The sequence below is a fragment of the Liolophura sinensis genome, chromosome 8 (assembly GCF_032854445.1).
Source record: "Liolophura sinensis isolate JHLJ2023 chromosome 8, CUHK_Ljap_v2, whole genome shotgun sequence".
NCBI classification, from domain to species: Eukaryota; Metazoa; Mollusca; class Polyplacophora; order Chitonida; family Chitonidae; genus Liolophura; species Liolophura sinensis.
Window position 1 is genome coordinate 4,979,137 of NC_088302.1, and position 27,920 is coordinate 5,007,056.

The 27,920-nt window shown below is 39.7% G+C and overlaps 2 protein-coding genes and 1 long non-coding RNA gene across 6 annotated transcripts; 2 read left to right on the forward strand and 1 right to left on the reverse strand.

The window, feature by feature from the left end:
• Positions 1–3,465: 3,465 nt before the first annotated feature.
• Positions 3,466–5,332, reverse strand: LOC135473820 (uncharacterized). 2 transcript variants are annotated; one of them, XR_010444600.1, is made up of 2 exons: positions 5,189–5,332; positions 3,466–4,208 (listed from the first exon to the last, which is right to left on the reverse strand). It is a non-coding gene; the product is annotated as an uncharacterized LOC135473820 (long non-coding RNA). The 2 variants fall into 2 exon arrangements; XR_010444601.1 differs by having other exon boundaries at positions 3,466–4,221.
• Positions 5,333–7,856: 2,524 nt separating this feature from the next.
• LOC135472210 (betaine--homocysteine S-methyltransferase 1-like) lies at positions 7,857–14,963 on the forward strand. Its single transcript, XM_064751598.1, has 9 exons — positions 7,857–7,940; positions 8,388–8,541; positions 8,905–9,023; positions 9,847–10,038; positions 11,816–11,963; positions 13,223–13,405; positions 13,605–13,833; positions 14,115–14,208; positions 14,579–14,963. The coding sequence occupies exons 2-9, from the start codon at positions 8,391–8,393 to the stop codon at positions 14,702–14,704; spliced, it is 1,242 nt and encodes a 413-aa protein (XP_064607668.1). The 5' UTR covers positions 7,857–7,940; positions 8,388–8,390; the 3' UTR covers positions 14,705–14,963.
• Positions 14,964–17,569: 2,606 nt separating this feature from the next.
• On the forward strand, positions 17,570–27,740 carry LOC135472211 (S-adenosylmethionine-dependent methyltransferase Rv2258c-like). 3 transcript variants are annotated; one of them, XM_064751599.1, is made up of 6 exons: positions 17,789–17,935; positions 20,724–20,868; positions 23,608–23,803; positions 24,504–24,700; positions 25,357–25,479; positions 26,322–27,740. In XM_064751599.1, exons 3-6 carry the CDS (start codon positions 23,640–23,642, stop codon positions 26,870–26,872), a joined length of 1,035 nt encoding a protein of 344 aa, XP_064607669.1. In that variant the 5' UTR covers positions 17,789–17,935; positions 20,724–20,868; positions 23,608–23,639; the 3' UTR covers positions 26,873–27,740. The 3 variants fall into 3 exon arrangements, with proteins under 3 accessions (XP_064607671.1, XP_064607669.1, XP_064607670.1); XM_064751601.1 differs by lacking the exons at positions 17,789–17,935; positions 20,724–20,868 and adding an exon at positions 17,570–17,580; XM_064751600.1 differs by lacking the exons at positions 17,789–17,935; positions 20,724–20,868 and adding an exon at positions 17,997–18,084.
• The last annotated feature ends 180 nt before the right edge of the window (positions 27,741–27,920 follow it).

Below are 27,920 nucleotides of genomic sequence, written 5' to 3' on the forward strand. Positions count from 1 at the left end.
GAGAACCGGACCACAGAAGTACCAGGACTGATGTTTTAAATCGATTGACTTAGTAGAGGCCCCAGTGTGCTAACGTTTGTTGCAAGGTGTTTATGAATAGTTAATAAAATTTTAAATTTTAAAGTGGCCTAAGGGCTCCATGGTAATGAGGCGTAGTGAGGCTGCACGCGCTTGGGAGATTAGTCCTAGACCCTGAAGATGTTACCAAGGGAAATAACTTTAACTTAGATTCAGAGAGACGAGAGCAATGGTTTTCATGCTTGTGAGGAGTCCGAAGTATAGAGAGCCGATATGCAAACATATGAGAACTATTAAGAAAATTGTCCTTCAGGCGCTCGAAAACTTTGCCAAAAAAAAAAAGGTTTACAGCCAAACAAGTTCTAAAGGACCCTACCGTGCTAAAAGTACTTGTTATTACTACTTGAAAAATATGTTATTGTTCCTAACTCCTAATGATATTTTATTTATTTACAAGAATTATTACTGTCAGTTTCTTGTGGTGGAGCTTAATATCAGTACAACAACTGCCACATCATCAACATATTCAGTAACGACTACGGAGCCGTAAATGTGATAGTTAAAGTGACATAGTTTGAAAAAATTGTCAGTAGAAAAAAATAACAGCGCAACTTTCAAAGTTTCAGTCCTATATTTTTTTTTTAAATAAAGCTTTCTCATGAGATAATCGACCAGTAGACATGCGTAATTATGTGGTGCGCACGAGATCATTGTGAACTCGTGCTGAAAACATAGCAATTATCTCATGCTCTCGAAATCTTGCACACATCTTTACTAAATCGTAGCTCACGGCTAAACAACGATCTCGTGCGTACGACATAATTGTGCATTTCTGTTGGTCAGTTATCTCATGAGCACGACATAATTGTACATTTCTGTTGGCCAGTTATCTCATGAGCACAACATAATTGTGCATTTCTGTTGGCCAGTTATCTCCTCAGCACAACATAATTGTGCACTTCTGTTAGTCAGTTATCTCATGAGCACGATTTAAAAAATAAAAAACTTAACTTGTACTTTGAAAGTTGTGTTTTTTTTTCTATTTAAAATTATTTTCTAACCATGTCACTTCAACGTTGTTTTTGTTGAATTTAAACGTTTTTTTTCTAACCATGTCCTGAAATACACTTACCGTATAGAGACATCTCGGACATCTCTACTTGGGATTTCACTACTCTTTATACTGCTATTCCTCAGAAAGATTAAAATGAAATCCTCTTATATCCACAGGTTGCTGACAGAATCTACAACTACAACGGCCATGTCGTCTCAAAGTTTAACGCAAGTGAAGAGGCCGCCATGTCACCCCTACATTTACGTCAAAGGCAACAAGGCCTTCACTGCCGTTATATACAAGAGTTACCATTCATGGGACGTTTCCATGTTCACTGAGTTGCTTGAATTTCTCAATAACAACATCTGTGTGAAATTCGGGTAAGCGATATATCAACAGTGTTTAGGTATTCCGATGGCTACAAGTTATGCCCCCCATTTTGGCTGACTTATACCATTTCTCGTATGAATACAACTATATACAGAAACTGTTAAGGAGTAATCCTCATCAGACCCGATTTTTTTGATCCACTAAATGATATATTAATGATCGGCTGGCTTTAACCAATCCGTATATAGCAAAGGCCGTGAAACCTATATATCCAGATTCGCCAGGTAGCTGAATTTAAAGGAAACCATAGACTCTCCAGATGGTACATCTTATCTGGATGTATATTTGTACAAAGACCAAAGCGGTTTGCTCTCTTACAGACTTTAAGACAGAATGGATAGGTTCAAAGCTGACATTGTAAATAATCCTTACTTTGACACCAATATACTGAAGGTCCTGCATATGGTGTGTACATATCTCGTCTTGCTGCATTTGTTAGATCCTGTGTGGTATGTAATTATCTCAATCAACGTCACAAGTTATTGCTGAAAAAATGTGTCCAGAATCTCTGGCAAACTTATTCAAGACTGTGTTTAATTCCGCTTAACTCGGGGCTATGGGGTTATGTCTTCATCGTGTTGAATTTCAGCGCCACGTTGGATATATGAACAGTTCCAATCAAAGCGCAACTAAGATACATATTTTATTATCGACAATTTATATACCAGCATGGTACACGGTTTGAATACTGATTTCATTTGCGTCTTTCCAACGTCACGGAAAATTGTTCGCTGCTTCTCTTTGCACGATTCCATCCTGTTTTCGTACTTTATATACTTTTTTAGTTCTTTGGTGACTTTTGCTGAACGTAGATTTGAGAATTGGTCTTACGATTGCTGATCTGGAACGTTTATTTTGTACAACGACTGATATATGAATGTCTTTTTCGACACCTAAACCCGACATGTGGACTTCGAACATGCTTGTTTGGCGGACGCAAGTCGCATAAGCTCAGTTTACACATCTCCAAATCTAAGAGGTCATCTTGATCTCTGTGGGTGTGTAATAATCTATTTCAATGCTGGTCTAAACACAAACAACACGACGTGATACGTTTATCTCATCATAAACAGGATACTTCACACAGTTACGCATTACGTAACACAAAGGTTATGTTTGCTTTCTTGTCATGGATTATGAAGACTGGGTCACTGTATATATGTGATTCAGTCTGGCATAAACAAACCTGATTTGAAGTTGAAACAGATACTTCCGTGGACTAAAATTCACATCATTATTATCAGTGGTTGATTTCATGGATTCGTCCTATTTTCAATTGGCGCACAAAACATTTTATCTAGTTTTAAAATTTAGACAAAGTTTCAAAACTGTTTTAAAGATGGCGCTTGTCCCAAAATGCTACTTTAATGGTTCCCAGTTCCTCCAGAGAACTTACATCGAATCGCCCAAGATTACTGATTTGTTTCTGTCTCATGTTTCAGGCTGTATTTAATGACATTTCACGAACGTAACAGTCCTAATTTACTTACCATCTCCGTGCGGATCCACCGGCTTAGTGGACAGGTGCTTGTAGTCTAAACTAGTACAGCCTTACCTCTTGACCATAGTAGCTGAAGATGATCAAAGGGGTAGACTAATTTTGTGTAAGTAGGTCCTGCAATCTACATATATACAAGCTCCATTAGCGATCGTCCTTTTCCACCGACCAGAATAGTTTCTCTTACACAAAAACAAAACTGAGAATTTTTTGCTTCTTATGGACAAAATGAAGACAAGATGCATGATGGTAATTCCTCTCAAAGCTCTTGACATATTGTATCAGTGGTGTCCAAGACGGTAAATGTGGCTAACAGCTGTTGGGAGACAAGATCATGTCAGCGGTAATCATACGGGGCAACATTACATGACCGACTGCTTACCTAAGACATTTCAAAGGCATAATAAAGCCAACATATGTTATCTAATCAATGTTAATTAAAAATCTCCATGACAGCTGGACAATACACGCAAAGCCACGGATTTAGGCACTCTCAAATTCACTCTTAATGACAAATAGACCCTGTTTATTTATTTACGAGCGTTTCATGCCGTATTCAAGAAGTTTTCACCTCAATGACACAGAAAGGTTTGTTGGTAGAAGAAACCGTAGAACTCTGCATCAATCCGTCCTTATATCATACTTCATATATTGTCTTTTGTGGTCAGTGTGGAACTGTGTTCTGGAAGTTTTTCCTGCGATTATTGACCTCGAACATCTATTATGGCAGGCGGTTGGTATACAAATATCTGTTTTGACCTCGAACATCCATTATGACTGGTGGTTGGTATACAAATATCTGTTTTGACCTCGAACATCCATTATGGCTGGCGTTTGGTATACAAATATCTGTTTTGACCTCGAACATTCATTATGGCTGGCGGTTGGTACACAAATATCTGTTTTGACCTCGAACATCCATTATGGCTGGTGGTTGGTATACAAATATCTGTTTTGACCTCGAACATCCATTATGGCTGGCGGTTGGTATACAAAATATATAAATATCTGCTTTACGCCGATATAAAATCTATACTTTCACAATTATATTTTTTGGCACAGAGATATTTATGTCCTTATTATGTTATAATGTAACTTCGTCGGTAGTGCAGGATTTGTAGAGGCTTACGGAGGTCCCTAGGTAAGCACTTCCGTCTCATCCCTAGGTAAACACTTCAGTCTCATCTATAGGTAAACACTTCGCAGGGCCCATATTTCTGGAGCAACTTCAGGATTAAATGCAAGTGCCTGAAAAGCCAAACTCAGAACAGGAAAGAAAACAAATCTTGGTTATAGTTAATTTCTTTTAGCGAGTCGCCTATATTCAGTTCTCTGTAAAATCAGTCATACCTGCTACCAAAACTGCCTTTAGTCAGCGACACGTAGCAACACAAGCTCTACACATGGATATGTTGGAAGTCTATATTATTACAAGGAAAATAAAGTTAGAACACCTTTTTTATTCATAAGAAGCCTTCTTTCGACACCAAGAAATCATTGGCTCGGGTGATGTCATAATTATTCAAAAACCAGACGTATGACAAGAGTACACAGTTCTTCAGAAAAGGATCAGTGTGCAAAGTTTAAATTTTCTAGAGCAAACCATTTTAACTGTAGCCGAGTTTTGAATTTTTGACATAAGTCTTAAGACAAGACTTATTTATCAAGCTGATTAAGTCCTAAAATGTAAGTGCTTAAAAAGCCAAACGGAAATGTTGGTTCGTACATTGTTCTGAAGTAAAGACAAATGTTGGTTCGTACATTGTTCTGAAGTAAAGGCTCAACGTACATCAGCACCAATCTTCCTATAGAGTAAAACACTTGTGGTTATGTTTGACTTTTTGACTTAGGTCATAAGACGTTTCATAAATACGGGTCATGGCTCCAGGATTACGAAGCCGCCAGGCTTAAGTCGGACAGCTCACTACGCTAATACTCTAAATCATTATGCCTTTTTATTTTAATACTTTGAATTGTCTTTGACCTTTGTGACAAATATGAAAATAATAGTTCACATCTAAGTTCAGGAATAATACCATAAGTCAAGGCTAAATATGCCTTAAGTCAAACACAGCTTTGTGACCTTGGCCCCAGAAGTTCTTGAAATCAAATCTAAGTTCCACTAAATCGCAGAGTTATAATAAAACCAACAAATCACAATAATACCAACAAATATTAATTTATATTTACAGTTTTATACTTTTTTAGGGAAACGCCATTTTCCTTACCTTGATAGCATGGATTTTCATGTAAATACTGTAATCACCCTGTGTTTGACAATGTTTCGGATAACAGTTGAATGTCTGTTATACTGAGTGCACGGGTTTACGGTGCATTGGGCCGGCAGAAGTGTCATTTAGAAGTCCGGTGAAATCTGGTTTATTCCAGGTAATCTGATATCTGACCGAATCTTACAGGCCCTGTCCGGCCACCAGCACGTACTATCAAGGCAAACAACCAATCGTATAGAGAAAGCGGTCAGATTGTATCTCCTGACGTTCACGAGTTTATAAACTCGTTGTGTGTGAAGCGTCCGCTTAGGGATATCCTTTGGGCCGATAAACTTTTACATTTTTCTGACTTTTCAACTTCAGTATTACGTTACCGTTGTCTTACTAAGTACAACGCGTGCACCGTTTAGTCCAAGACTGTTGTAACACATTTAGGCGGAGCTGATAACGTAATATCGGGCCTCCGTGGCCGATGACACAATAGGCCAATAAGGTCTCACTAATGCGGTCGCTCTGAGTTCAAGTCCAGCTCACGCCGGCTTCCTCTCCGGTCCTACTTGGGAAGGTCAGCAATCAACCTGGTCGTCGGTTTCCTCCCACCATAATCGCGCCGTCGTATAAGTGAAATATGCTTGAATACGGCGTAAAAGACCAATCAAATAAATAAATAGCGTAAAACCTACAAGTAGACAAAACTGTACTAACGATAAAATGCCATTCACATGAGAAGTTATCTCTCTAATGAAGATGGGAAATGCTAGAAACAGAAAAAAAGATCAAAGCTGTTGCGCCAAACCACTTAAATTTGTACCGAGATTTTTCTCTGCAAATAATACCTTTCTGTGTTGTACCTACATAAGATGCCATTTACACGGGAAAATCTCTGTAAGTTTTGCAACAGAGATTCCTAAAATTTAGAAGGCTTCTATTTTCTTAAACATTTTGCAACCTGAGCGTGAAGGTTTGAAATTCACTGGTCAAATTCTATATCACCATGCAAAGTGTGAGTAGTTTCTCAAAAAAATATGTGCACACATGGATACAAAGAAGAGAACCATTGTCAATGCCAAAATCTCGATGCACAACTCGATAGAGTAAATTTAACCAACATAAATCTAACTTTAATATTTTATCAGTGGGTTTGAATTTAAAGCAACTGCAGATGACTGATGGTGTAATATATTAATACATTTAAAATATGTCATGTTCCAACATTACATACACCAGCATGAAGTAAACTAAACCTGACGAAAGTCAGCATATAGTGTGACAAAAGTCTCATATCAATACATTTGTGCAGAGATCAGTCTGACCACATGTAGTCTACTGTCTCAATTTATTTTTTTAAGTCTTCAAGAAATTTATGAGAAATCAAGCTGATACAACAAACATTTGGCTCCACCGACACTCGAACTCGCCATATCCCCTAAAGCTAAGATAAACTGACTGCAAATCAAACCTGTAAATTATCGGCTTCACTGTTCCTTGAAATAATCAGTATAAGAGTACACTTATGATGGGAAGTTAGGTGTGTTGAATAGGGTAGTTTCGTTGTTACGTAAACTTCCACAAGGTGCATTTACCCGTAATTCAGTGAGAACTTGAAACTGTTTTCAAGTTTGTGGCACATTTGCTAGTACTCATCATTAGCCGGCTTTAGTTGGAACTTGAAAGTGTTTCTTCATAGCAAAACTACTGTTACTCAGTAACGTAAAGTTATACTCAAAACCTGCATCTTCATTCGTGCCGAAACCACTGGTGCTCAGTTGCGTAAAGGTTAACTCAAAACTTGAAACTGTTCATTCGTGCCGAAACCACTGCTACTCAGTGACGTAAAGTTATACTCAAAACCTGCATCTTCATTCGTGCCGAAACCACTGGTGCTCAGTTGCGTTAGGGTTAACTCAAAACTTGAAACTGTTCATTCGAAACGAAACCACCGCTACTCAGCACCTCGTGGGGAACTCACTGGTTTCAGTTTATCGTTAGGCTTCAACCAAAGACACAAGTTAATACCACAAAATTAATGTGTCCACAATATTCCATGTATCAAGTGAATGCCTTCACTCTAAGTTCCTTGAAGTAAAATCCTCTTGTGAGTAAATATGGACAGAGTGCGCAAAATCTCTGATACTCTGCCCCATAAGTGTATTTAATTCCGTTGAATCGGGGGATAGCGGTCATATCCATAATACATGTATGCAGCTCTAACTCAGTAACACGGGCCTCTAGTCATTTCTTTCTGACAAGACAACATTTGCTTTTAGATTTTGAAGTACACATGTTGATATTCTTTGTGATGGTAGCTAGGCCGGCATGGGTGAGCCATATTGGACAGCTGATAACTACACCGCCAGTCTAAACTGGATTGGGAGACGATCCTACTGATGTGAAAAGGGGTGACAGCGGCATGGTGGATAAACATTGCAAGGAAAATCAACCATTTGGTGAGCTTGCAAAAAACTGTTTTCAAGATCATATTATACATTTTGCAGATGACGGCGTTGATGGTATCTAATTTTATCCAATGCTAAACCCGTGGGGATATAATTTTCTAACATTTCAGAGTTACATTTTTCTGACGATTGCACCCACATGAATTGGGCCTGTTCCAGTCTGTTGACTTAATTTTATTGACCTCAAAGATAACGGTGAACGAATTTATTCTTATAAAAGTGGCGGGAGATCAGTAATAATATCAATCAGTGAGCATCAAGCAAGAAGAAACTACCAGAGAAATCATCCAGACGTATGTATACTTTTTGTTTGTATTTATTGTTGACCTGGTCCATTATATATACGCCTGGTTGTAGTTGGGGAGGGGAGATTATACTCCTAGTGCAACGTTTTCATTTATACCCTGCCGCAGCAGAGTAGACATCGAAGCTGTCCTTTATTGTCAATTTGTGCTAATATCATCAACTGTTTTTGGTTAGACCTAAGAACAGGTTGGTTAATTTGTAGGAAAATACGATTGGCCCTGTTTATGCTAGGGAAGATTTAATGCGCGTAGAACAGCGGTAAATGTTTCTTACGGTCTATCCATCTCTTTTGAGACTGCTTCTCTCTGTAACTCTCGCAGCTGTGTTGCTCAGTGAGAGCTACCTTCATTCCATAACCAGGCAGGCTGTCCATTATTCTCTCCCTTGATAAGTTTATTAATCGCCAGTCCCTATTCATTTCCGGATTTTGCCAGAGAATGGGATCCAACGAAACTCTAGGCATCCTCGAGAGGCTCAAGAGGGGGGTTGTCATTGGTGATGGCGGCTTCGTCTTCGCTCTGGAGAAACGTGGCTATGTTAAGGCGGGTCCGTGGACTCCAGAGGCAACTGTGGAATTCCCCGATGCAGGTAAAAATACCAGTCCACGCATGCCAACAACTTAAGGCATTGCTGTCAAAGGTGACAATTTTATCGATATAGAATTGAAATGTTGTAAAAAACCTTTCAAATGTTTCGAAATGTTACTCAACTGGTACTGGTTGCATAACACATTTGTGTTTATGATGGCTGTTTTGTTCTTAATGTACATTGAAGCCATGTTCAGTGCAATGCGTTCAGATCTGATATATAGCCGACCCTACGTCCCAGCCATTCTACTTCATTTGTTTTACGGCATACCATGTTGAATAAATGGCATACAGATTCTATGAATATGGAATTGCATTACTTTGTGTTACAAATATATACAAATAAATCGTAATTTTGTTTCAGTGAAAGGCCTGCACAGAGAGTTTCTACGCGCAGGCGCAGATGTCATGCAAGCTTTCACATTCTACGCCAGTGATGACAAACTTGAAAACAGGGGAAACACAGCAATGGAAAAATATTCAGTAAGTTTTATCTAAACTGTGGGCTACGTCTGCCTGCTTTTTTCGCTTTAAAAACAGCAAACATAAAAGATTTAAAAAGGAGAGACTCAAATAAAGAAGGGGCCCTCCGTGGCCGAGGGGGGTTAGCACGCCAGCATGGTGCAATGACCCAAGAGCCTCCCAACAGTGCGGTCGCTGTGAGTTCAAGGCCAGCTCATTCTGGCCTCCTCTTCGGCCGTACGTGGGAAGCAACGTCTTGCAGCAACCTGCGGATGGTCGTGGATTTCCCCGGGCTGTGCCCGGTTTCCTCCCACCATAATGCTGGATCCGTCGTATAAGTGACATCTTCTTGAGTACGGCGTAAAACAACAATCATAAATAAAATCAAAAAAATTAATGAAATATGATGGAGAGTCGACTGCTTTGCATGTTAAATGTGATGACAACACAGCATTTTGAGTAATTCTAGACTAGTGATGTCTAATGAGTTGCAATTAAAAACACTGCATATGCCAGGGGGAGTGTGAATTGCTACTCTGTATGCATTTACATGAGCAGTTAGAATAACACACTGACTGAGGTAAATTGACAAGAGGTTGCGTGTGACCATTTGTCAGCTATCACACTGTCGTCACTGCGCTGGTCTTACTCTTTGTGCTCTACGTCTCTAATTATGTTCATAGTTATACAGTATTTAAGGAACAAAGTCTTGCATAGCAGAATTATGATCACCTTTGGCAGCGTCTTCGTCTTGAAGTCACTAAACTATCAATGTTCAAACAGTGTTGCTATCTTAATGCTTTATCACTCAAATTTTCATAAAATGATTATTCTGTGCATGTAGGGAAATTCTATCAACGACGCTGCGTGTAAGCTTGCACGAACAGTGGCTGACGAAGGCGGCGCTCTCGTGGCAGGTGGCGTTTCCCAAACACCGACGTACCTCAGCGGTGCCAGCAAGGCCGACGTTCAGGCCATCTTCAGAAAACAGCTTGACGTCTTCATAAAAAATGATGTCGATTTCCTTATATGTGAGGTACGAAATACTTTATATTGTTGGCTAATGTGCACATTTTCCCATCAAACCCTAACGTTAATTATGTATTTGAACCATTTGTTAAATGTAGTTAGACACACTCTTTAAAGCATTTCTGTCATATCAGACAGTCTAATTAAAAAAAAATTGCTTTCTTGTGGAATAAATATACTTTTCTGGCGTTCATAAGACCAAACGTCAACTACAAACCAACACTTTGTGTGAAAGGACATACACATATACATACAAACATACACACATACATACTGATTTACAGACATACATACTGACTTACAGACATACATACTGACTTACACACATACATACTGACTTACAGACATACATACTGATTTACAGACATACATACTGACTTACAGACATACATACTGACTTACACACATACATACTGACTTACAGACATACATACTGATTTACAGACATACATACTGATTTACAGACATACATACTGACTTACAGACATACATACTGATTTACAGACATACATACTGACTTACAGACATACATACTGACTTACAGACATACATACTGATTTACAGACATACAAACTGACTTACAGACATACATACTGATTTACAGACATACATACTGACTTACAGACATACATACTGATTTACAGACATACATACTGACTTACAGACATACATACTGACTTACAGACATACATACTGATTTACAGACATACATACTGACTTACAGACATACATACTGATTTACAGACATACATACTGACTTACAGACATACATACTGATTTACAGACATACATACTGACTTACAGACATACATACTGACTTACAGACATACATACTGATTTACAGACATACATACTGACTTACAGACATACATACTGATTTACAGACATACATACTGACTTACAGACATACATACTGACTTACAGACATACATACTGACTTACAGACATACATACTGATTTACAGACATACATACTGACTTACAGACATACATACTGACTTACAGACATACATACTGATTTACAGACATACATACTGACTTACAGACATACATACTGATTTACAGACATACATACTGACTTACAGACATACATACTGATTTACAGACATACATACTGACTTACAGACATACATACTGACTTACAAACATACATACTGATTTACAGACATACATACTGACTTACAGACATACATACTGACTTACACACATACATACTGACTTACAGACATACATACTGATTTACAGACATACATACTGATTTACAGACATACATACTGACTTACAGACATACATACTGATTTACAGACATACATACTGACTTACAGACATACATACTGACTTACAGACATACATACTGATTTACAGACATACAAACTGACTTACAGACATACATACTGATTTACAGACATACATACTGATTTACAGACATACATACTGACTTACAGACATACATACTGACTTACAGACATACATACTGATTTACAGACATACATACTGACTTACAGACATACATACTGACTTACAGACATACATACTGACTTACAGACATACATACTGATTTACAGACATACATACTGACTTACAGACATACATACTGACTTACAAACATACATACTGATTTACAGACATACATACTGACTTACAGACATACATACTGATTTACAGACATACATACTGACTTACAGACATACATACTGACTTACAGACATACATACTGACTTACAGACATAAAACAGAAAAGAACGCAGTTCACTTGAAATAATCAACTTGCTTGCATGTCCACAGTACTTTGAACACGTCGAGGAGATTGAATGGGCTGTCGAAGTTTGCAAGGAGTCGGGAATGCCCGTGGCCGCTAACATGTGTATAGGGCCTGATGGGGACATGCATGGAGTTCCTACCGGGGAGTGTGCCATAAGGATGGCAAGAGCAGGTAAGCCTCAGTTTAATACGAAAGCTGGCTTTAGCATCTGTCCAGATGAAGAATGCACGAATGTAGTTCTTTAAGTACTGTAGGCTCTGTCCCTCTGTCCTTGCATTATCTTAACCACACTCTAATTGAGAGCCTCGATGACTCAGCTGGTAGACCATCCTCTCCGGGGGCGGAAGATCAAAGGTCAGTCCTGGGTCGGGCCACATATAATACCTAATAGAGGAAGTTGTTGCTTCTTCGCTTCGCGTTCAGCATTAAAGGAGAAGAAAATTTAAATATCAAACAAATACCATTGAAAAGATTATGCATTTCATCCCAGGTGCATGCCATAAAAAATTCTAACATGTACCTCAAGTTGATAAATTATAAATAAAGTCAGCGCTGTGGGCGACTCGATTTTGCCCAAGAACTAGTCCTGAAGTCTTCTGTCTTAGGGCGAGAATTGCTGTCGGAAATCGCCGAAGTGCAGTTCGTACATTTCCGGTAAAACTCTTCTTGCCAGAAGGTAGCGAACAGTACGGTTTATTTTCCACTTGACGATGGGGAAACCGGAATGTTGGACGTCGGTTCCGAGTTTACACGAACAAACGGGCAGTTTTATCGACTCTCACTGGCAACACACCCCCAGCATAAATTACACGGTGTTGAAGATGGAGAACGGGATGGACTCAGCAATTTATGCCAGCTTTGCCATTTTCAGGCTTTACGTGTATGGCGAGGAAAAATCACAAAATTAGATAGAGAAAATGTGCTCTTTTCAGCGTATGAAGTCATTTTTTAAAGTTTACTTCTCCTTTAAGGGCATGATACAACGATTGGTTGACCCGTATCAGTGTAATGACTCGGGTGGGGCGGAGTACTTGCCTTTGGTAAATAGTCTCAGTGAATCAGCACTGGATAAAAGAGTGGTGGAAATCCGTCCTGCAACAAAGAGTCACGTACATTCACTCTGGGGGCTCCTTCGTCGTCATCTGACTGAAAAATTGTTAAGTACGACAATAAACCCCAAGCACTCACTCACTCAATGACTCTAAAGCAATTGCAGACATACACAAAGTGTGTACCACGGGCAGTCTACCTATCCGTGTGTACCTACGATGTAAAATATAGGTACACATCTTGTTTTCAGCGCGAGGTATACAATCACATATGTAGAAAACAATATACACATTTGCTTTTTGAGGGTGAAAGCTTTCCCTGTTTTAATTGATGTGCCTTCGTAGGTAAGTTGCTTTACCTTTTTGATGATCTGTTGACAGGCGCAGAAATAGTAGGCGTGAACTGCCATTTTGACCCAGAGACGAGTCTGGAGGCTATGAGAATGATGAAGAAGAGCCTAGACGCTGCAGAGTTGTCTCCCTTCCTCATGGTTCAGCCGCTTGCTTTCAAGACGCCCGATGCGAGCAAACAAGGATTCATTGATCTGCCAGAATTTCCCTTCGGTAAGTACATGTAGAAGTTGCCATCTGACAGCTGTTCTTCAAGGCAGAGTTTCCACAGCAGAGACAAAGATACACGTACACTTCTTGCAACTTTGGTACAGGTTCAATCTTTTACCAATGCGGACGGCTGTCTAACTGTTGAAAGTCAACGCATTTACAGCCTGAAAAGTGATGAACAAAAATTCTTTTATTTTTCCAGCCTTGGAACCAAGAGTATGTACGAGATGGGAAATGCATCAGTTCGCACGAGACGCTTACAACATAGGTATACGGTATATCGGTGGATGTTGTGGGTTTGAAGCTCAGCACATCCGGGCAATTGCCGAAGAGCTGGCTCCAGAACGAGGATCTCTTCCTGCTGGGTCGAGCAAGCACACTCCGTGGGGAGGGGGACTTCGTATGCACACGAAACCATGGGTTAGAGCCAGGTAAGACACTTCACATTACAACAAAAGTTTATTTTCGAAAATGCCAACAGTGCCAAACACTTTATTGTTGTAAATTATTGTTTACAATAAATTAACGGCACACTCATTTCTGCGAAACTGCGAGAGGACTTAAAAATCTCGAAAGCTAGAAAAGCCAAAGGCTTTGACACCTGACCATTTGCATACATGCATGTATGTATGCTTGTGTGTTGTAATTGCCTTGTCAACAGTTTGAAAAGTGCTTATTTTTAAAACATCTGATTCCATTTTCCATCGTCCAGAGCAAGACGTGATTATTGGGAGAATCTCAAACCCAGCAGTGGTCGCCCTTTCTCAGCCGCCATGTCCAAACCAGCCAAATGGGGAGTAACACAGGTTGGTTTCTCTTTACGTGACATAAATCATATACTTTTGCACGTAAATAAAGTTTGTATCCAACCATCTTTACTTGGACAGTCAGTTATCTGTTGACATGACTCATGGGTCTGCTACCCATATCGGGTCGGATATTCAAAAAATGTTGTCTCTTGATAACGTAGCGATTTAACAAAATTTAACAAATAAATGAAAGCCAGTATAGGAAAACACAGAATCGAAAAAAGAAATTCTGTGCATATGTTGGGTAAAGGAAATAGTATAATATTTTAAAGTGTTACATTGGTTGAAATTAGTGAAAAAAATGAACATAAGTCATATTATTATCAGGAAAAAATTAGTATCAATATATTTGTACTTAACTCATCAGGGTAACGAAGAGCTCAAACAACACAAAGAGGAGACAACTCAGGAGGAGCTCAGTGAACTTTTCAAGAAGTCCACCCTGAGTGAACAGACAGAAGACAACAAGAACAGCTATGTCACGCAAAGCTGATGAAATTCAGCAACGGTCAATATATACTGCCATGATATTTCTCTTTTGTTGAAAGTCTTCATTGGTATTATTCATGAAAGTGGTAATCACTATTTAAAAGCTGTAGCATGATCAGTGCCACAGTGGATCTCCCTTGTAAGTTTGTTGGACAAATGTTGTCTATTGCTTTCATGTTTCCACTCCTTTTTCATTTACTTATTATTGAGTGTAATATTCTTGTCATTGTAACATGTACATATATTTGGTGGAACGAATAAAATGGAACGTTTGTTTGTCATATTCTGAATTTGTTATATATTCTTTCGCATGCTTAGCAGATACGTTTCATTGGCGCTTTACTGGTATATTTATTTGAATGGTTTTTCACGCCACACTCAGGAATATTTCGCTTTATATATGATGGTTCTTTAGGCTAATGGTGATTGGTGTTTGAAGTCGTGCTTAGATATATTTTACTTAATACTGGATGGCGTTCAGACTTATGGTGATTAACGAAATTATCACGAATATTTTGCTGTATGTAACATTGCGCTCAGGCGTAATTTGAGTGGTGTTTGGAGCTCTACACACTAATAGTTGAAATACGTGAATGTTATGAGATTTGTGGGTGGAGGAAGCCATCGTTCAGGACTGGGCAGTTAATAAACATGGCACAAAACTTTACCCTACCCAGCTGGCTAAAGTCAGATTTGCACAAGAAATCTCAGAAGTAATCGCTGCATGGTCCCTATAATTAAGCTGTATGGGAACAGTTACATAGCCAGGGGCAGTTCATGACTGGTACTGTGGTGCCATTGCTTTAGCCCTACGTGCAACCCAGGTCATAAATAAACACAAGCTACATGTAGCAGTCGCTTGTCAGCGACATGCAGTCTCCTGTGTCTGGCGCAAGCGCAGATCACCTGATTCTGAGTCGTGTACCTGACTTTCAGGCACTTACACCACAAGCCAATCACGCGAAACATATACTGTTATATATACTTTTATACATCTATTATATAGGAAACCGCAATCACTTATGTTAATTTTGCCAACATTATCTTTATATATACATTTAAAAAAAACACCCAAAACACCATTTCTCTTCACTCCGAAGTAGTGTAGGATCCCTGATAAAGCATACGATTAAATTAAATTAAAATGGAACGTATTTCATCTGCACATTACCTTATCGTGAGAATTAAGATAAATGTGTGTTTCTAGATTGTTTATTACATAACATGTTGTTTGAATGATCGAATTTTGCTGAGAGCCCGAGATACGGCAGTGACACTGATTTGTCTTGCCACTACCAATTGTGAACAAGGTGAGTTTGTGACACGCTATTGCGTACTCTGCAACCCTATGCAACATTATGTAGGCCTTCCATTTATTGGAATTTGGCGATTATTACTTTATAACGAAGAGCATTATGATTCTTATTAATCTCAGTGTTCTGCATGTCGTTTTTAATACACACTATTATAGGTCAATATTTTGTGGTCGATAAACAAGTTAGGTCTTGTTAATATATCGAAGCAAATGTTTGTGCACAGGTTGGGACTTAAAGGATTCCTGCCGCATGAGGTCTGCCATGCGCCTGCCTCCATGCCGTCGAAAATTGAAAGTGGCCGTAAGAGTACAGTATCAGGTGACATGCGAGAAGAAAATGTGGGGGGGGGGGGGAACTTATTATTTTTTTTTTTGTAACAGCTGTAAGTTTGTTTTAAGGTTTAATGTCTGTGAACACAGAGTATTTGCACAGTGAAAAATTTCCATCTATACAAGTTTTATAATATATTTTTTCACACGTCTCTTACTCCTCCATGCATATTATACATGATATTAATGCCCCGTCCAGACTACCCAACATCGTTCAACTTTCGCTCGCTCAACAGCATGTTGAATGCTGTCAAGGTATGTTGAGTGCCCCGTCCAGACTACAAATCAGATAGGTTAGCATTGTCCGACACTGTTGTCGTCTGTTGAGCTGTGTTGAGTTTTTTCACCAAACGTTCGATAAATTGGAGGGCCGCCATTTTGCCCAAGTGACATTTCTTAAGACTGTCACGTTATTTCTAAACGCCCGCTGATTGGCTACTTTCACTCAACTTGTTGACAAAAAATGCACATGCACATTTCCGATTCAATAATGTTGGATGGTGTCGAGTTGTTAAAAGAAGATGAAGAACCCGTCCAGACTACCCAACGCGGCACAACTTGTTGACTCAACTCCAAGCTGGCTCTTGTTGAGCCAACAAAATCATCAACATGTAGCTAGCTAAATGTTATTTATTTATTTGTTTGTTTATTTGATTGGTGTTCTACGCCGTACTCAAGAATATTTCACTTATACGACGTCGGCCAGCATTATGGTGGGAGGAAACTGGGCTGAGCCCGGGGGGGAAACCCACGACTATCTGCAGGTTGCTGAAATACCTTCCCATGTACGGCCGGAGAGGATACATGTTATTATGGACAAGTTATCCACGTTAAGCTAAATGACCTTGTCAGAGGCTGGCGAAAATGTTAGGCCCAGATAAACCGTAACTGGCCATCCACACCTCCACGTGGTATGCCTATATCTCCCGACCTTTGGTGAATATCGTAATTGATATACAGTGACGTAACCAAGCAGTGAGACAGACCAGTGCGTGATTATCGAAGTTTCTGTATTGTGCGTAAGTTCCATATTATCATCTTACTCCAGCGTTTACATGATGTAGGTCTAGTTATGCACCTTTACAATATCAATCAGTCACGCGCTGTCGTTCACACTACTACGTACACCACGCTATATTCGGTTGTTGTGACCTATATATACATATATTCACAGCTGGGCCAGTCACACAAGCCTTTATACGCTGTGCTCGGATCAGAGGTTTGTCTGACATACAGTAAGTATAATCTAGCATACATTCTACTCACAGCTGTTTATGCTGACTGGTTGAATACCTAGAAACCATTCAGGCGCTATGTCAGAATGCGTGTCTCTCAATGCTCTATAGCTGTTATGGGTTTTAGTATTAATATTGTTTTTGCCATATACCTGTAGTCTATAGGCCTATTGCCTAGGCTATCTGATGGAGGCCTACCAAGTCACCCACAGTCGTTGATATTGCTTCGTCGTGTTCCCTGACCACTGGCTGGCTACAGCGTACGACCTCACGCAGTATCGACAATGTATACATAACCCAGGTCAGCGTGCCAATATCCTCTGATCAACCAGGTTAACGTTACATAGGACAAAAGGTTAGCCCCTCCCCTCCCTCCCCCCCATTCTCGGAATCCGCTAGCTGGGCGAGCGTGATGGGATAATTGAGCAGCCTAAGCTAACTCTATCGAGAGAGCGTATGGATGATGAAAACCTTTAGAACAAAACCAATTAGACCTACGTTACGGTACGTTGATTATAACTTTTGTCAAATGTCGGTAAAGAATTCAGATTTCCAAGTAAATTGGCGGCCGATTCATTCTTGTCGCAGTGTGCTAGGCCCTACTTCGGTTAAATTAAACTTTGGGATCTTTCTGATATTTACCTCCCTCAACGTTTAATCGCTGAATTAAAAAACGCGGTAGGTCCGGGACGGCCTAATGACCGGAATGAAAACCCGGAATAGCAGTACCCAGGTATTTATAAACGGCTATTACGGGAAAACCACTGCTCGTATCTCACCAAACTAAACGGATTTTGAAAGACTAGTTTCTCAGTTTTCTAATCTTACTATTTTTGTGTTATTAACAATCGATTTCAGTACTTTAATCCGACCCGGTCATAAGGTCGTCTCAGTAGGATCACTTTGTAGAACGAAGATGGTCGTTATATCTACACTGTGTCGACTCACGGTTTGGCAGCCACACTATGCAATTCAGTGTGTATGAACACGACACTGAGCAATCACGCCGTTGGGTCGCTAGAAATAACTTGTGTCAGAAGACAGTACGTACACCCAAATGCATTTGACCACTTCCATGATTTCGCCGTCTTTAAAGTGACGATAACTGGGCTGTGCGTGATTACAAGCAGGGGAGGTAACCAGGTAGAACATGCAGTCAGGGATGTGTGCCTGGGGATCTGTCGTGCACATATGTACCATCCTTTGGTCCAGTAGTTGAAAACAGCCATTTCCCGATTCAGTTGAAGGTAGAGAGCATAGCCCTGCTTTCAGGTATAAATGATTGACTCTTGTGGATCAATCAAGGTACCACCTGAGAGATATCATAGTTCGGGTAGGTGTTAAGCTATCAATGAAGTCACGAGACCTGCTTCTGGTACATTACTCGATCCAATTATATGTTCAAACCCTAGTATTGTATGCATTAGGCATTTTGTCAGTTTTCTGCAGTGATCTTTGTCCCACGGATATACTACTAAGTACCAAACAAAAGACTATAAACGCTTAATGTGGGACTACGACAAGGCGGATTGGGATGCCTTTAATCTTGCACTGTCCAGGTCGGACTGGGAATTTTTTAACAGCGCTACCACAAAAGTTTAATGAGTGCTGTGAAATTCTGACAATAAATATTATGACTGCCACAAAGGTTACTATACCTAACAAGGAAGTACAAATTTATTTTATGGCCAAGAAATGGATTACATCAGACACTAAGAGACAAATGAGAATTAGAGATAAGCTTTTCAAGATCTCCAGGCGCAACAGGACTTTACTGAACAGTAATACCTATAAAGAACAACGTAACAAAGTTAATAAACTTGTCAAAGAAGCAAGGTAACGAGATATGGACAAGAACAAAGATCGAATTACTACTGGTAAAACTGAGGACAAATTTTGGAGGAAACTAGCTAAGTCACTGTTAAACAAAACCCAAAGAACGACAATCTGTTTCCTCCTTCATTAAATGGAAAAGGCTGATACGAGTAGGCCTACAGCTCAGAGACAAAAGCCAGTATCTTGAAAAATTTCTTCTTGCCTATTTGTACAATGAATGACAGTAACAAGGAGGTCCCACCCGGTCAAACTCGGACCTACATGTACAGTGGAAGAAGTGTTAAAGGTGCTTGAAATTTAGACACTATAGCAAGGCATTGGGTCTAACGGCATAAGTCCGATGTTACTTTACGAAGCCAGACATATTCTCCCCCCCCCCCCCCTTTACATAAAGGACAAGAAAGCAGCTGCATGGCTAAAACATATTTCAATGAAAAGCAGGATTCTCAAACTTTCTAAAAAGTATCATACTTTATTTAAACGAGATTTGACCGAATAAAATGTAACTGGTGCACAAATGGCGGATGTGAATCGAAGCAGCCATCTTGAAAATTTTATCCAATCAAACACGTTGCTATCAGATTGCTGTGAAGTAGCTTTTACATACGAATGTGGGACTAAGACCTTCTTCCTAAGACATCATTTTGAGATCGTTACAAGGATTTAGTAACGAAGTGAGGAAGGGCCATTCCACACAGTGTTGGGGACAGGTCTATATTATTTACGGGCCACCACAAACGTAAAATTAGTTGATTTTAGGCGTGTGACAATCAACAACGGCATCACAAATTATTTCAGAGAGGAGCATACCGTTTCGGCCCAAACCACATTCATCTACTCAGTAGACCATATGCCTGCATAGACACGCTGGTCAAATTATATAAATACATTTTATGTTGTTCTTTTTACTGTTTAGTCAGCAGTTTCTAAATAGCAAATATCAGAGTCATTGAAAAATCCATTAGAGATGCTGAGGGTTGTTGGGAATTAGAAGGCGGCATCTCACTGGATGAAGCTTGAAATTAATTAAATCTTATGATATTTTTTTCCTCAAACTTTATGAGAATTTTGTTTCTTTGTCTATCTTGCATTCAACGGATGAATTTTTCTGTTCTCTTTTACAAAATACAGTAGAATTATTGAAGCGTCGTGTTCAAGCCAAGATGGTTTCTCTGACGTCGGCGATAACTAGGTCAGCACTCCTCTGGTCTTAGAAGCCACCACCACAAATTTGAAGCCTAGAATTCAGCTACGGTCGAATGCCTAGATCACCCTAAGGTGCTTAGATTTATTTCCATTTGTTTCAGAATTGAGTATGAATCTGGTTGTACAACAGTCCCATTGCAATTTTGTAAGCATTTAATAGGGATCAAAATCACCAGCACAACCCCTCCGGAGGCTACAACCTGTACCAGGAATAACCCGGCCACACATCTGCAGGCTACTTTAACTGTGAGTGATATAACAGGCTTACTGTATCAACAGTTCAAGCACTGGAAGAAACATCCTTCCAGTGTGTCCAGTTTCCGAGAAAGCTGTTTATCACTTGGACCTTCATTGCCTTAGTCCACAACTTTTATCTGCCATAGGCTACCGCTTTGACTATAATACGGAAAAAAAAAGAGAGAGAGAGCTATAGTACACGTGATATCACCTTGCTGTCGATAATGGAGGCGCTCTGAAGCTGTGAAGACGAAGTTTCACTAAACCTTTACTGGGTTGAGCAAAATCTAAAAAAATATTTAATGTCGGTTTAAGACACTTTGAATGATAGGTTTCAGTGGACATAAACATTAGTCAGGTGCTATGTTTCACTTTAGTAATATCTCCACTAAATCGTTAGGAACGGGACATTTCCAGCTGGATGGAAAATAGCTAACGCGACCCCTCTTTACAATTTTAAGTGGTAATATACATGACCCTCAAAACTACAGGCCTATTCCCCTCCTCAGATGTGCTAGTAAAATTTTTAAGCGTGTTATATTTACGCATATTTTTCAGTTGCTCCATAATTCTGTATCACCATACCATTATGTCTTCTTACCACATAAATCCACTGTTAGACATATGCTTTGACCTTGCCAATGGTCTTGATAAAGGGCATGAGTTATTCTTTCCATTTTTTGACATTTCTAAAGGCTTTGATAGAGTACAAAGGCCATGTAGTAAAGCTAGAAAGATTAGGTAGCCTATAATCGATTTGTTGCTTTGGTTAAAAAATTATCTTTCTAGACGGTAACAACGCGTACTTGTAAATAGTTGTAAGTGGGAATGGCTAAGCTCACAGGAAGTAGTTCCGCAAGGCTCGGTTCTTGGTCCTCTTTTTGTTTTTACTATATATGTATAGTCTGCCTTGCGACCTTGTTAATATTCGCTTGTTTGGCGACGACACATGTTTGTATGTAATATTTCATAACTTGTACGATCCGGCTGTACAATATAATTTGGATCAAAACTGAACAGTGGCTTGAACAGTGACTCGTTGACCGTAATGCTGCCAAAATAAAAGCTTTACTTGTTTGTAAGCCAAGGTGTCCATCAGTCATGGTAAAGTCGTTCAAAACTGCAAATATCAACCCATCAGAATGACATAAACATCTTGGCGTTACATTTTCGCGTGACGGGTCGTGAAATGACCATATAGAAAGTATAACAGCTGCAGCGGCAAAAAGATCATACATCTGTTCTGCCCTTAGGTACAAATTCGATAGAAGGAGACCGGAATTAATGTATAAGAGCTTTGTAAGACCTAGTTTAGAATATACAGATGTTGTAAGGGGGAATTAATTAAGTTCTTTGTGTATGCGTAATCTTGTAACCTTGTTGATTGATACCCAGCATGGGAAGCTTTGATATATTTAAAACTTTCCTGGTGTATAAAAGCAGTCGTTCCAGTTCAATAATCGTAAGGCCAATTCCCAAAAACGATGTATAACACAAGTCACTAAAGAACAAAGAAAGCATATCAAGTACGAAAATAGGACGGAAATTACGCAAAGAGAAGCAGTCAACAGTTTTCAGTGGTGTTGGAAAGACACATGGTGTGTTCTAGGCGACTGAGTGAAATTAGTATTCAAATCGTGTACCATGCTAGATTGCAATTGTTCACATATCCAACGTGGAGATCTAATTCAACACGGTGAATATGCAGTCCTAAGACAAACACTTAACACTTATGCTGCATGTGGAATCTATATTGAATGTTGCTTAAGATTTTCAGGTTATACAGTGGGTGTAGTCTGGGTCAACCCCCTAAACATTTGGTATATTCCACTATACCACAGCATTATTTCTTGAAAATGATATTGCTTATTTCCGGCTATCAACAAAGGCGAAACACCACAGATGTGAAAATAACACACATAATCCCCCATCACGATGGCGGATTCAAATGTCACGCTACAGTTGTCTCCTCAACTAATTAGTGCAACGGAGCCTGTTTGGTCAAAGTCTAGCAGATTTGGTGCTGCTATAAATGTATTTATATAATGTAAGGTATCACACAAAATAAGGAAATAAAGAGACATTGACACTGTGTGAAATAAAAGCAATGGTTATTTTCATTTCAACCTGAACATACCAAGGATTTTATTACTGTAACGGAATAGCTTTTAGCAGAAATTCCGTCACAAAGTGAAAATGCAATTCCGTCACTAAGTCGCTTAATTTGAACATTATTTTGGAACGATGTCTCCTTGAAGAAGACCTGGCGCACATTTTATAGTGCTGCCTCAGTGGAGCGCCATGCCGGTGACACCAGTCTTATATTAGGCCTGTATGTGGTAGGCGGTATTCACTGATATACAGTGACACCGGGCCAGTACTGACAGTCAAACTGAAACCAGCGAAGTTTTAAATGTTTACAAACTAAAAACGATGACAGACATACGTTCATGACCCACTGTTTTTGTTAAGATCCCGCTTAAAAACGGTAATTCTGGTCACAGCTGTGTAGCCTTGTTCTCGCCGGTCTTAGCGATGACGTTTTGCGGGCAAACTGGTAACTTAATACTTATGCATTACAGGAGGACCAATCCAGCTTAGACCCAAGTCGACATTATTTCTGGTTTAAATTAAGAATGGACTTTACACCAGTATTCCCACAGCATTTCTCACACTAGTGTGAATGTTTGCATGACTGCCTTTGTCCCACATGTATATCGTCATCTTATTTGTTTACTTTGATATCAGGTAATTTGAAAAAGAGATTCTGTCCATCCGTCATGGCGGAGGCCTTCCAGCAGCGTGTGATGGGACTGTTTGAGTCGAGCGGTACTGTAATGGGACTGGCTCTAGGAGGAGACTTGGGACTCTTCAAAGCCATGGCAGATCTCAATCGCCCATTTACTTCGGAAGAGCTGGCGCGCGCGACGTCCTGTAAAGAAAGGTAGCTTATGATACGGATGCAGCACTGATAAGCGACAAACCAGTCTGAATGAGATGTAAATGGTCAGTTATCTGACCTTGACAGTTTAACCCTGACAGTTTAATTCTGCTGATAAATAATAGACGGAATGACTTTGAAGACCACGTTTTGTTACATTAACAGATAAGATTATGTTAAATTGTTTAATATTATTTCCCGTGCGGTGTCTTCATCATAGAATATATGTGACTATCTGCCTGATTAATTATGGTAAGAGACATGTGTTAACTCAGAACAACTCCTCAGTGTACACTTGACCGCCTCGGTGACCTAGTGGTTAGAGTGTTCGCCTCGAAATCGGGAAATCTGGGATCAGGCTGGGTCGGATCATACAAAAGGCTTGGCACTTGCTGCAGTCTCGCTTGGCGCTCAGCACTTAGAGGTTAGAGCAAGGAGACAGGATGGCCGGTGTTTTCGGTGTGATAGTTCAGTGGCGGCAACACCTTAGCGGCATGAATTCGTTACAAGAACACACAGCATATGTACACACACCTAATGGCTCCTTGTCGTCATATGACTGAAAAAAAAAAACAGTATTCATTCATTCGCTCAGTGTACAGTTGCATAGTATATCCATGACTTAATGCATTTTGGAGAATACAGGGTATTGCTTCAAAGTTCTTACATGTTTTTTTCCGTTTTTATTTACTTCAACATTCAGATATATCCGCGAATGGCTAGGCTTCATGGCGTGCTCAGATATCGTGGGATATGACACCGAATCTGAGAAGTTCTTCGTGGAAAAGGAGAAGCTGTCGTGCTTGTCGGGTATTCTCCCCTTGTCCGTGGGAGTTGTTTCTGTGATCGGGCAAAGGCAGCCATTGCTCAGGGAGTGCTTTAAACTAGGGGGTCCAGATGGTAAGATACGATGATGCTACAGGAAGGAGGAGATGGTGCAATTATGTTGTTAATTCTAAGAAACAAGAACGCAAGAAGTTTCACTATCCGTTCGTGAATGTTAAGACTATTTGTTCACGACGAGTTATTTTCGGGAATCGTTTACTTGAAGAATAAGGGGTGTTTATAAATCACTGAACGAATTTTCAAGACTTTTATCATGTGTGCCTATAATTATGCCCTGGGATATCCGCAGCAGGGCTGGCTGCTAAATCTGCGAAAACTGTTTAGATAACCGTAGGATAGGATTATCAAACCACATGAATTTAGTATTGGAATGTCCTTGTTGAGAGCAAGCACAAAAAAGTCTTAAATGACGCCTTCAATTATGTGACCCAATATATTGCATGTATAATAGTCTTTTAATTGAGAATTCAAATCTGAGTTCTTAAAAATTATATGTCCTTCAAACACTGATGTAGTAAGGCATACAAGGTAAATGTCAAGACTATGTTTCAATGATAAGTTTCCACTATTGTTTCGTTGCTGTCCTTATACAGAGTCAATACAGTGCAATGGTCTGTCGTGGAGAATGTATGGTTTTGTAAGTAGTGGATGAATTATGCGTTCTGTGCGGTTTACACATTGTACAAAAACACCCAATATTCCTTTTACAGGTATTGATCAAAATGTTTCCAATGACTTCGGGAAGTGGCTTGGCAACGTGAGAGGAGGTTCGTTTGAACAGGCTTTAGAGAGCAGAATTCTGGGGGAGGTACCAAATATGAAAGAAAAACTAGGTAAGAAAACATTGCTGCTATAACATTATGGAGCTGACATGGGCAGATAAATATTTTTTTCTAAGATAGAAATTTTGTTCGTAATCCATTACACAGCCACTTGTTCGCTCAAAGGCCACTGCAAACTTTGTCTACCATTTTTGTTCGCCAGTGTTGAGTTGCAGACTGAAGTCGGTATAAGTGCAAGGCAATCAAACCGACAAGGCCTTAAAATGGGCTGTAGGAACCCCACAAAATACAAAAAATGGACAGGCTGTCAAAGCAGGATACGGGACTTGGGTGATCAACCGAAAATTGAGCGCCGTCATGCGCGTCAACTCCCGCTTGCAACGAATGGTATTTCGAACTACTAAAACATTATTACGCTTACGATGTGAACTGACAACTGCCAAAAGTTATCTTTTTAAAAGCCAAAAAACCCCTATAAAACAATTCTTTTCGTTTTCAAAAGTTGTTTTCCATGGAAAAGCTACTGCAATTTTTCACCGAGGTGAAATCAATTAACCAATAATAAATCACGTCATGAGTTTGGACAGCATCCACTGTCCTTTGAGTATCTCAAACATTTAAGGGTTTGTGTTACGAGACGTGCTAGCGCGAGAGAGACAAGGTTGCACGAGACTAGTTTCGACACGATCGCTGCAATGTGACTGGCTCTTACAGTAGATGAAGAACCTGGATTAATAAGATAGTTTTTATGCGTGTATGGAAAGAATGCCGAAATAACAGAGTTGTGGTTCTTATACCGTAAAACTGTTTCTTTAGCTGTATGTATTTTCCTGTGGTCCACAAGCTGTCTTATTTTCCCCTTGTATAATGGTGTGGAATGGTGTTTTTCTTAGAGTCGGGGATAACAATGGCTGACGTTGGCTGTGGCACCGGCTTAATGGCGCTCATGATAGCAGAACGCTTCCCCAATTCCACAGTGTGGGCCTTGGACGTCAGCGAGGAGCTACTGAATCTCGGCAGACAAGGTGCCAAGAAGAAAAATCTACAAAACGTTCATTTTGAATACGCCGATGCTCACAACTTTTCAGAAAAATGGGCGGCAAAGTTGGACTACATCTTCTGCTATGATGTGATTCATGACTTACCCTTCCCACGCGTCGCTTTAGAGCAAATTTACAAGTCTCTTAAAGACGGCGGTGTGTTCAGTATGTTAGAACCCAATGTGCACTCTTCTTTGAAAGATAACCTGGAACATAGACACTCCGCGGATACCTACTTTTTCAGCTTGTACTTCTGCCTTCCCCACTCTCTCAGTGTGCCTGGGGGAGATGGCTGGGGAAGAACCATGGGCGAAGAAAGAGGTGGACAGTTTGTGAGAGAAGCTGGATTTAAAGATTTTAAAGTCTATCATGATGATATGAATCATTTTGTGTGTTATAAATAAGAGTGTACATATTAACACGACAGATTGAGCTGTAATAGGCTTCCTCTGAATTACCTCCCTTGTCACGTGACAGTAGTTCTGACCTAATGCCAGAACAGCTTTTCAGACTTGAAACCACGAGAACTGAGAACTTGTCTGATGGAATAGGCCAATAGGCTTCGTATGTAAGTTATATGACGACATTGACAACAGTTTTCTAGACAACTGGATGAAGAAAAGCATGGCATTAGCCTCTTGACAGACGAAGAAAATTCGGCAGATCAAAAATGCAGTCGATATTTGTCAGCTTTGGCAAAATATTCAATATCCTCGAAGCTGTCTGTTGTACATGTGCCAGTATTTCATTAGGAAGTATTTAAATTTCCTCCGAATGGCTTTAAAATTATATAACGTTTGTCCTGGGCTTTCCAGATCAAATCAGAAAGTAAAAATCTGCTTTAAAGGTACGTCTTTAACCTGCTAATCCTTTGAAACTCTGCCTTCGCCACAACCAGGGGGCCCACTAAACCACAGCTTTCTCCTAAAAGCAAGCAACTTGAATGGGAGATTGACCCCAAGGGAGGTAATTCGGTGAGGCTCTGTTGACAATGTCTAATGTCATGCGACACTTCGTGATAAGAGGATCGATTACCTATAACAGGTTGTTTTATCGTCCGATGTTATTCATGGTTTTTTTTTATACTCATAGCCTGGTTTCAAATGTTGACTTAAAGAGTATAGCTCAAGGGACCAGTTTGCATATTTCTAGGTCTCTTTGTTTTAGGTTGTTTTAAACTTTTTATATCAAGGTTCATCAGTGTGATATATATCAAGATTCCATTTTGTTATGAAAGCACTTTTAATGCTCAATAAAGTGAGGAATTTGTATTCTGTGTTATAATAGTTTGGAGTTGTTTTCTTTATTGTGTAGACTCCTCGACAAGATAACAGTACACTGCGCATGTGCTAATACTGAAAAGTCTTTGTAACCACACCGTACAATATTCGTCTTTCATTATTCGCTCTGAATTCTGAACCTCGTGCGATGGAATTATTATATGTGCCAAGG

Bases quoted from the DNA above. Each gene is read 5' to 3' on its own strand.
- LOC135472211 (XM_064751601.1), top strand. From the start codon at position 23,640: ATGGCGGAGGCCTTCCAGCAGCGTGTGATGGGACTGTTTGAGTCGAGC. The intron at 23,804-24,503 runs GTAGCTTATGAT...TTCAACATTCAG, and splicing joins GCGACGTCCTGTAAAGAAAG to ATATATCCGCGAATGGCTAG. The intron at 25,480-26,321 runs GTAAGAAAACAT...TGTTTTTCTTAG, and splicing joins AAATATGAAAGAAAAACTAG to AGTCGGGGATAACAATGGCT.
- LOC135472210 (XM_064751598.1), top strand. From the start codon at position 8,391: ATGGGATCCAACGAAACTCTAGGCATCCTCGAGAGGCTCAAGAGGGGG. The intron at 13,834-14,114 runs GTAAGACACTTC...TCCATCGTCCAG, and splicing joins AAACCATGGGTTAGAGCCAG to AGCAAGACGTGATTATTGGG. The intron at 14,209-14,578 runs GTTGGTTTCTCT...TTAACTCATCAG, and splicing joins CCAAATGGGGAGTAACACAG to GGTAACGAAGAGCTCAAACA.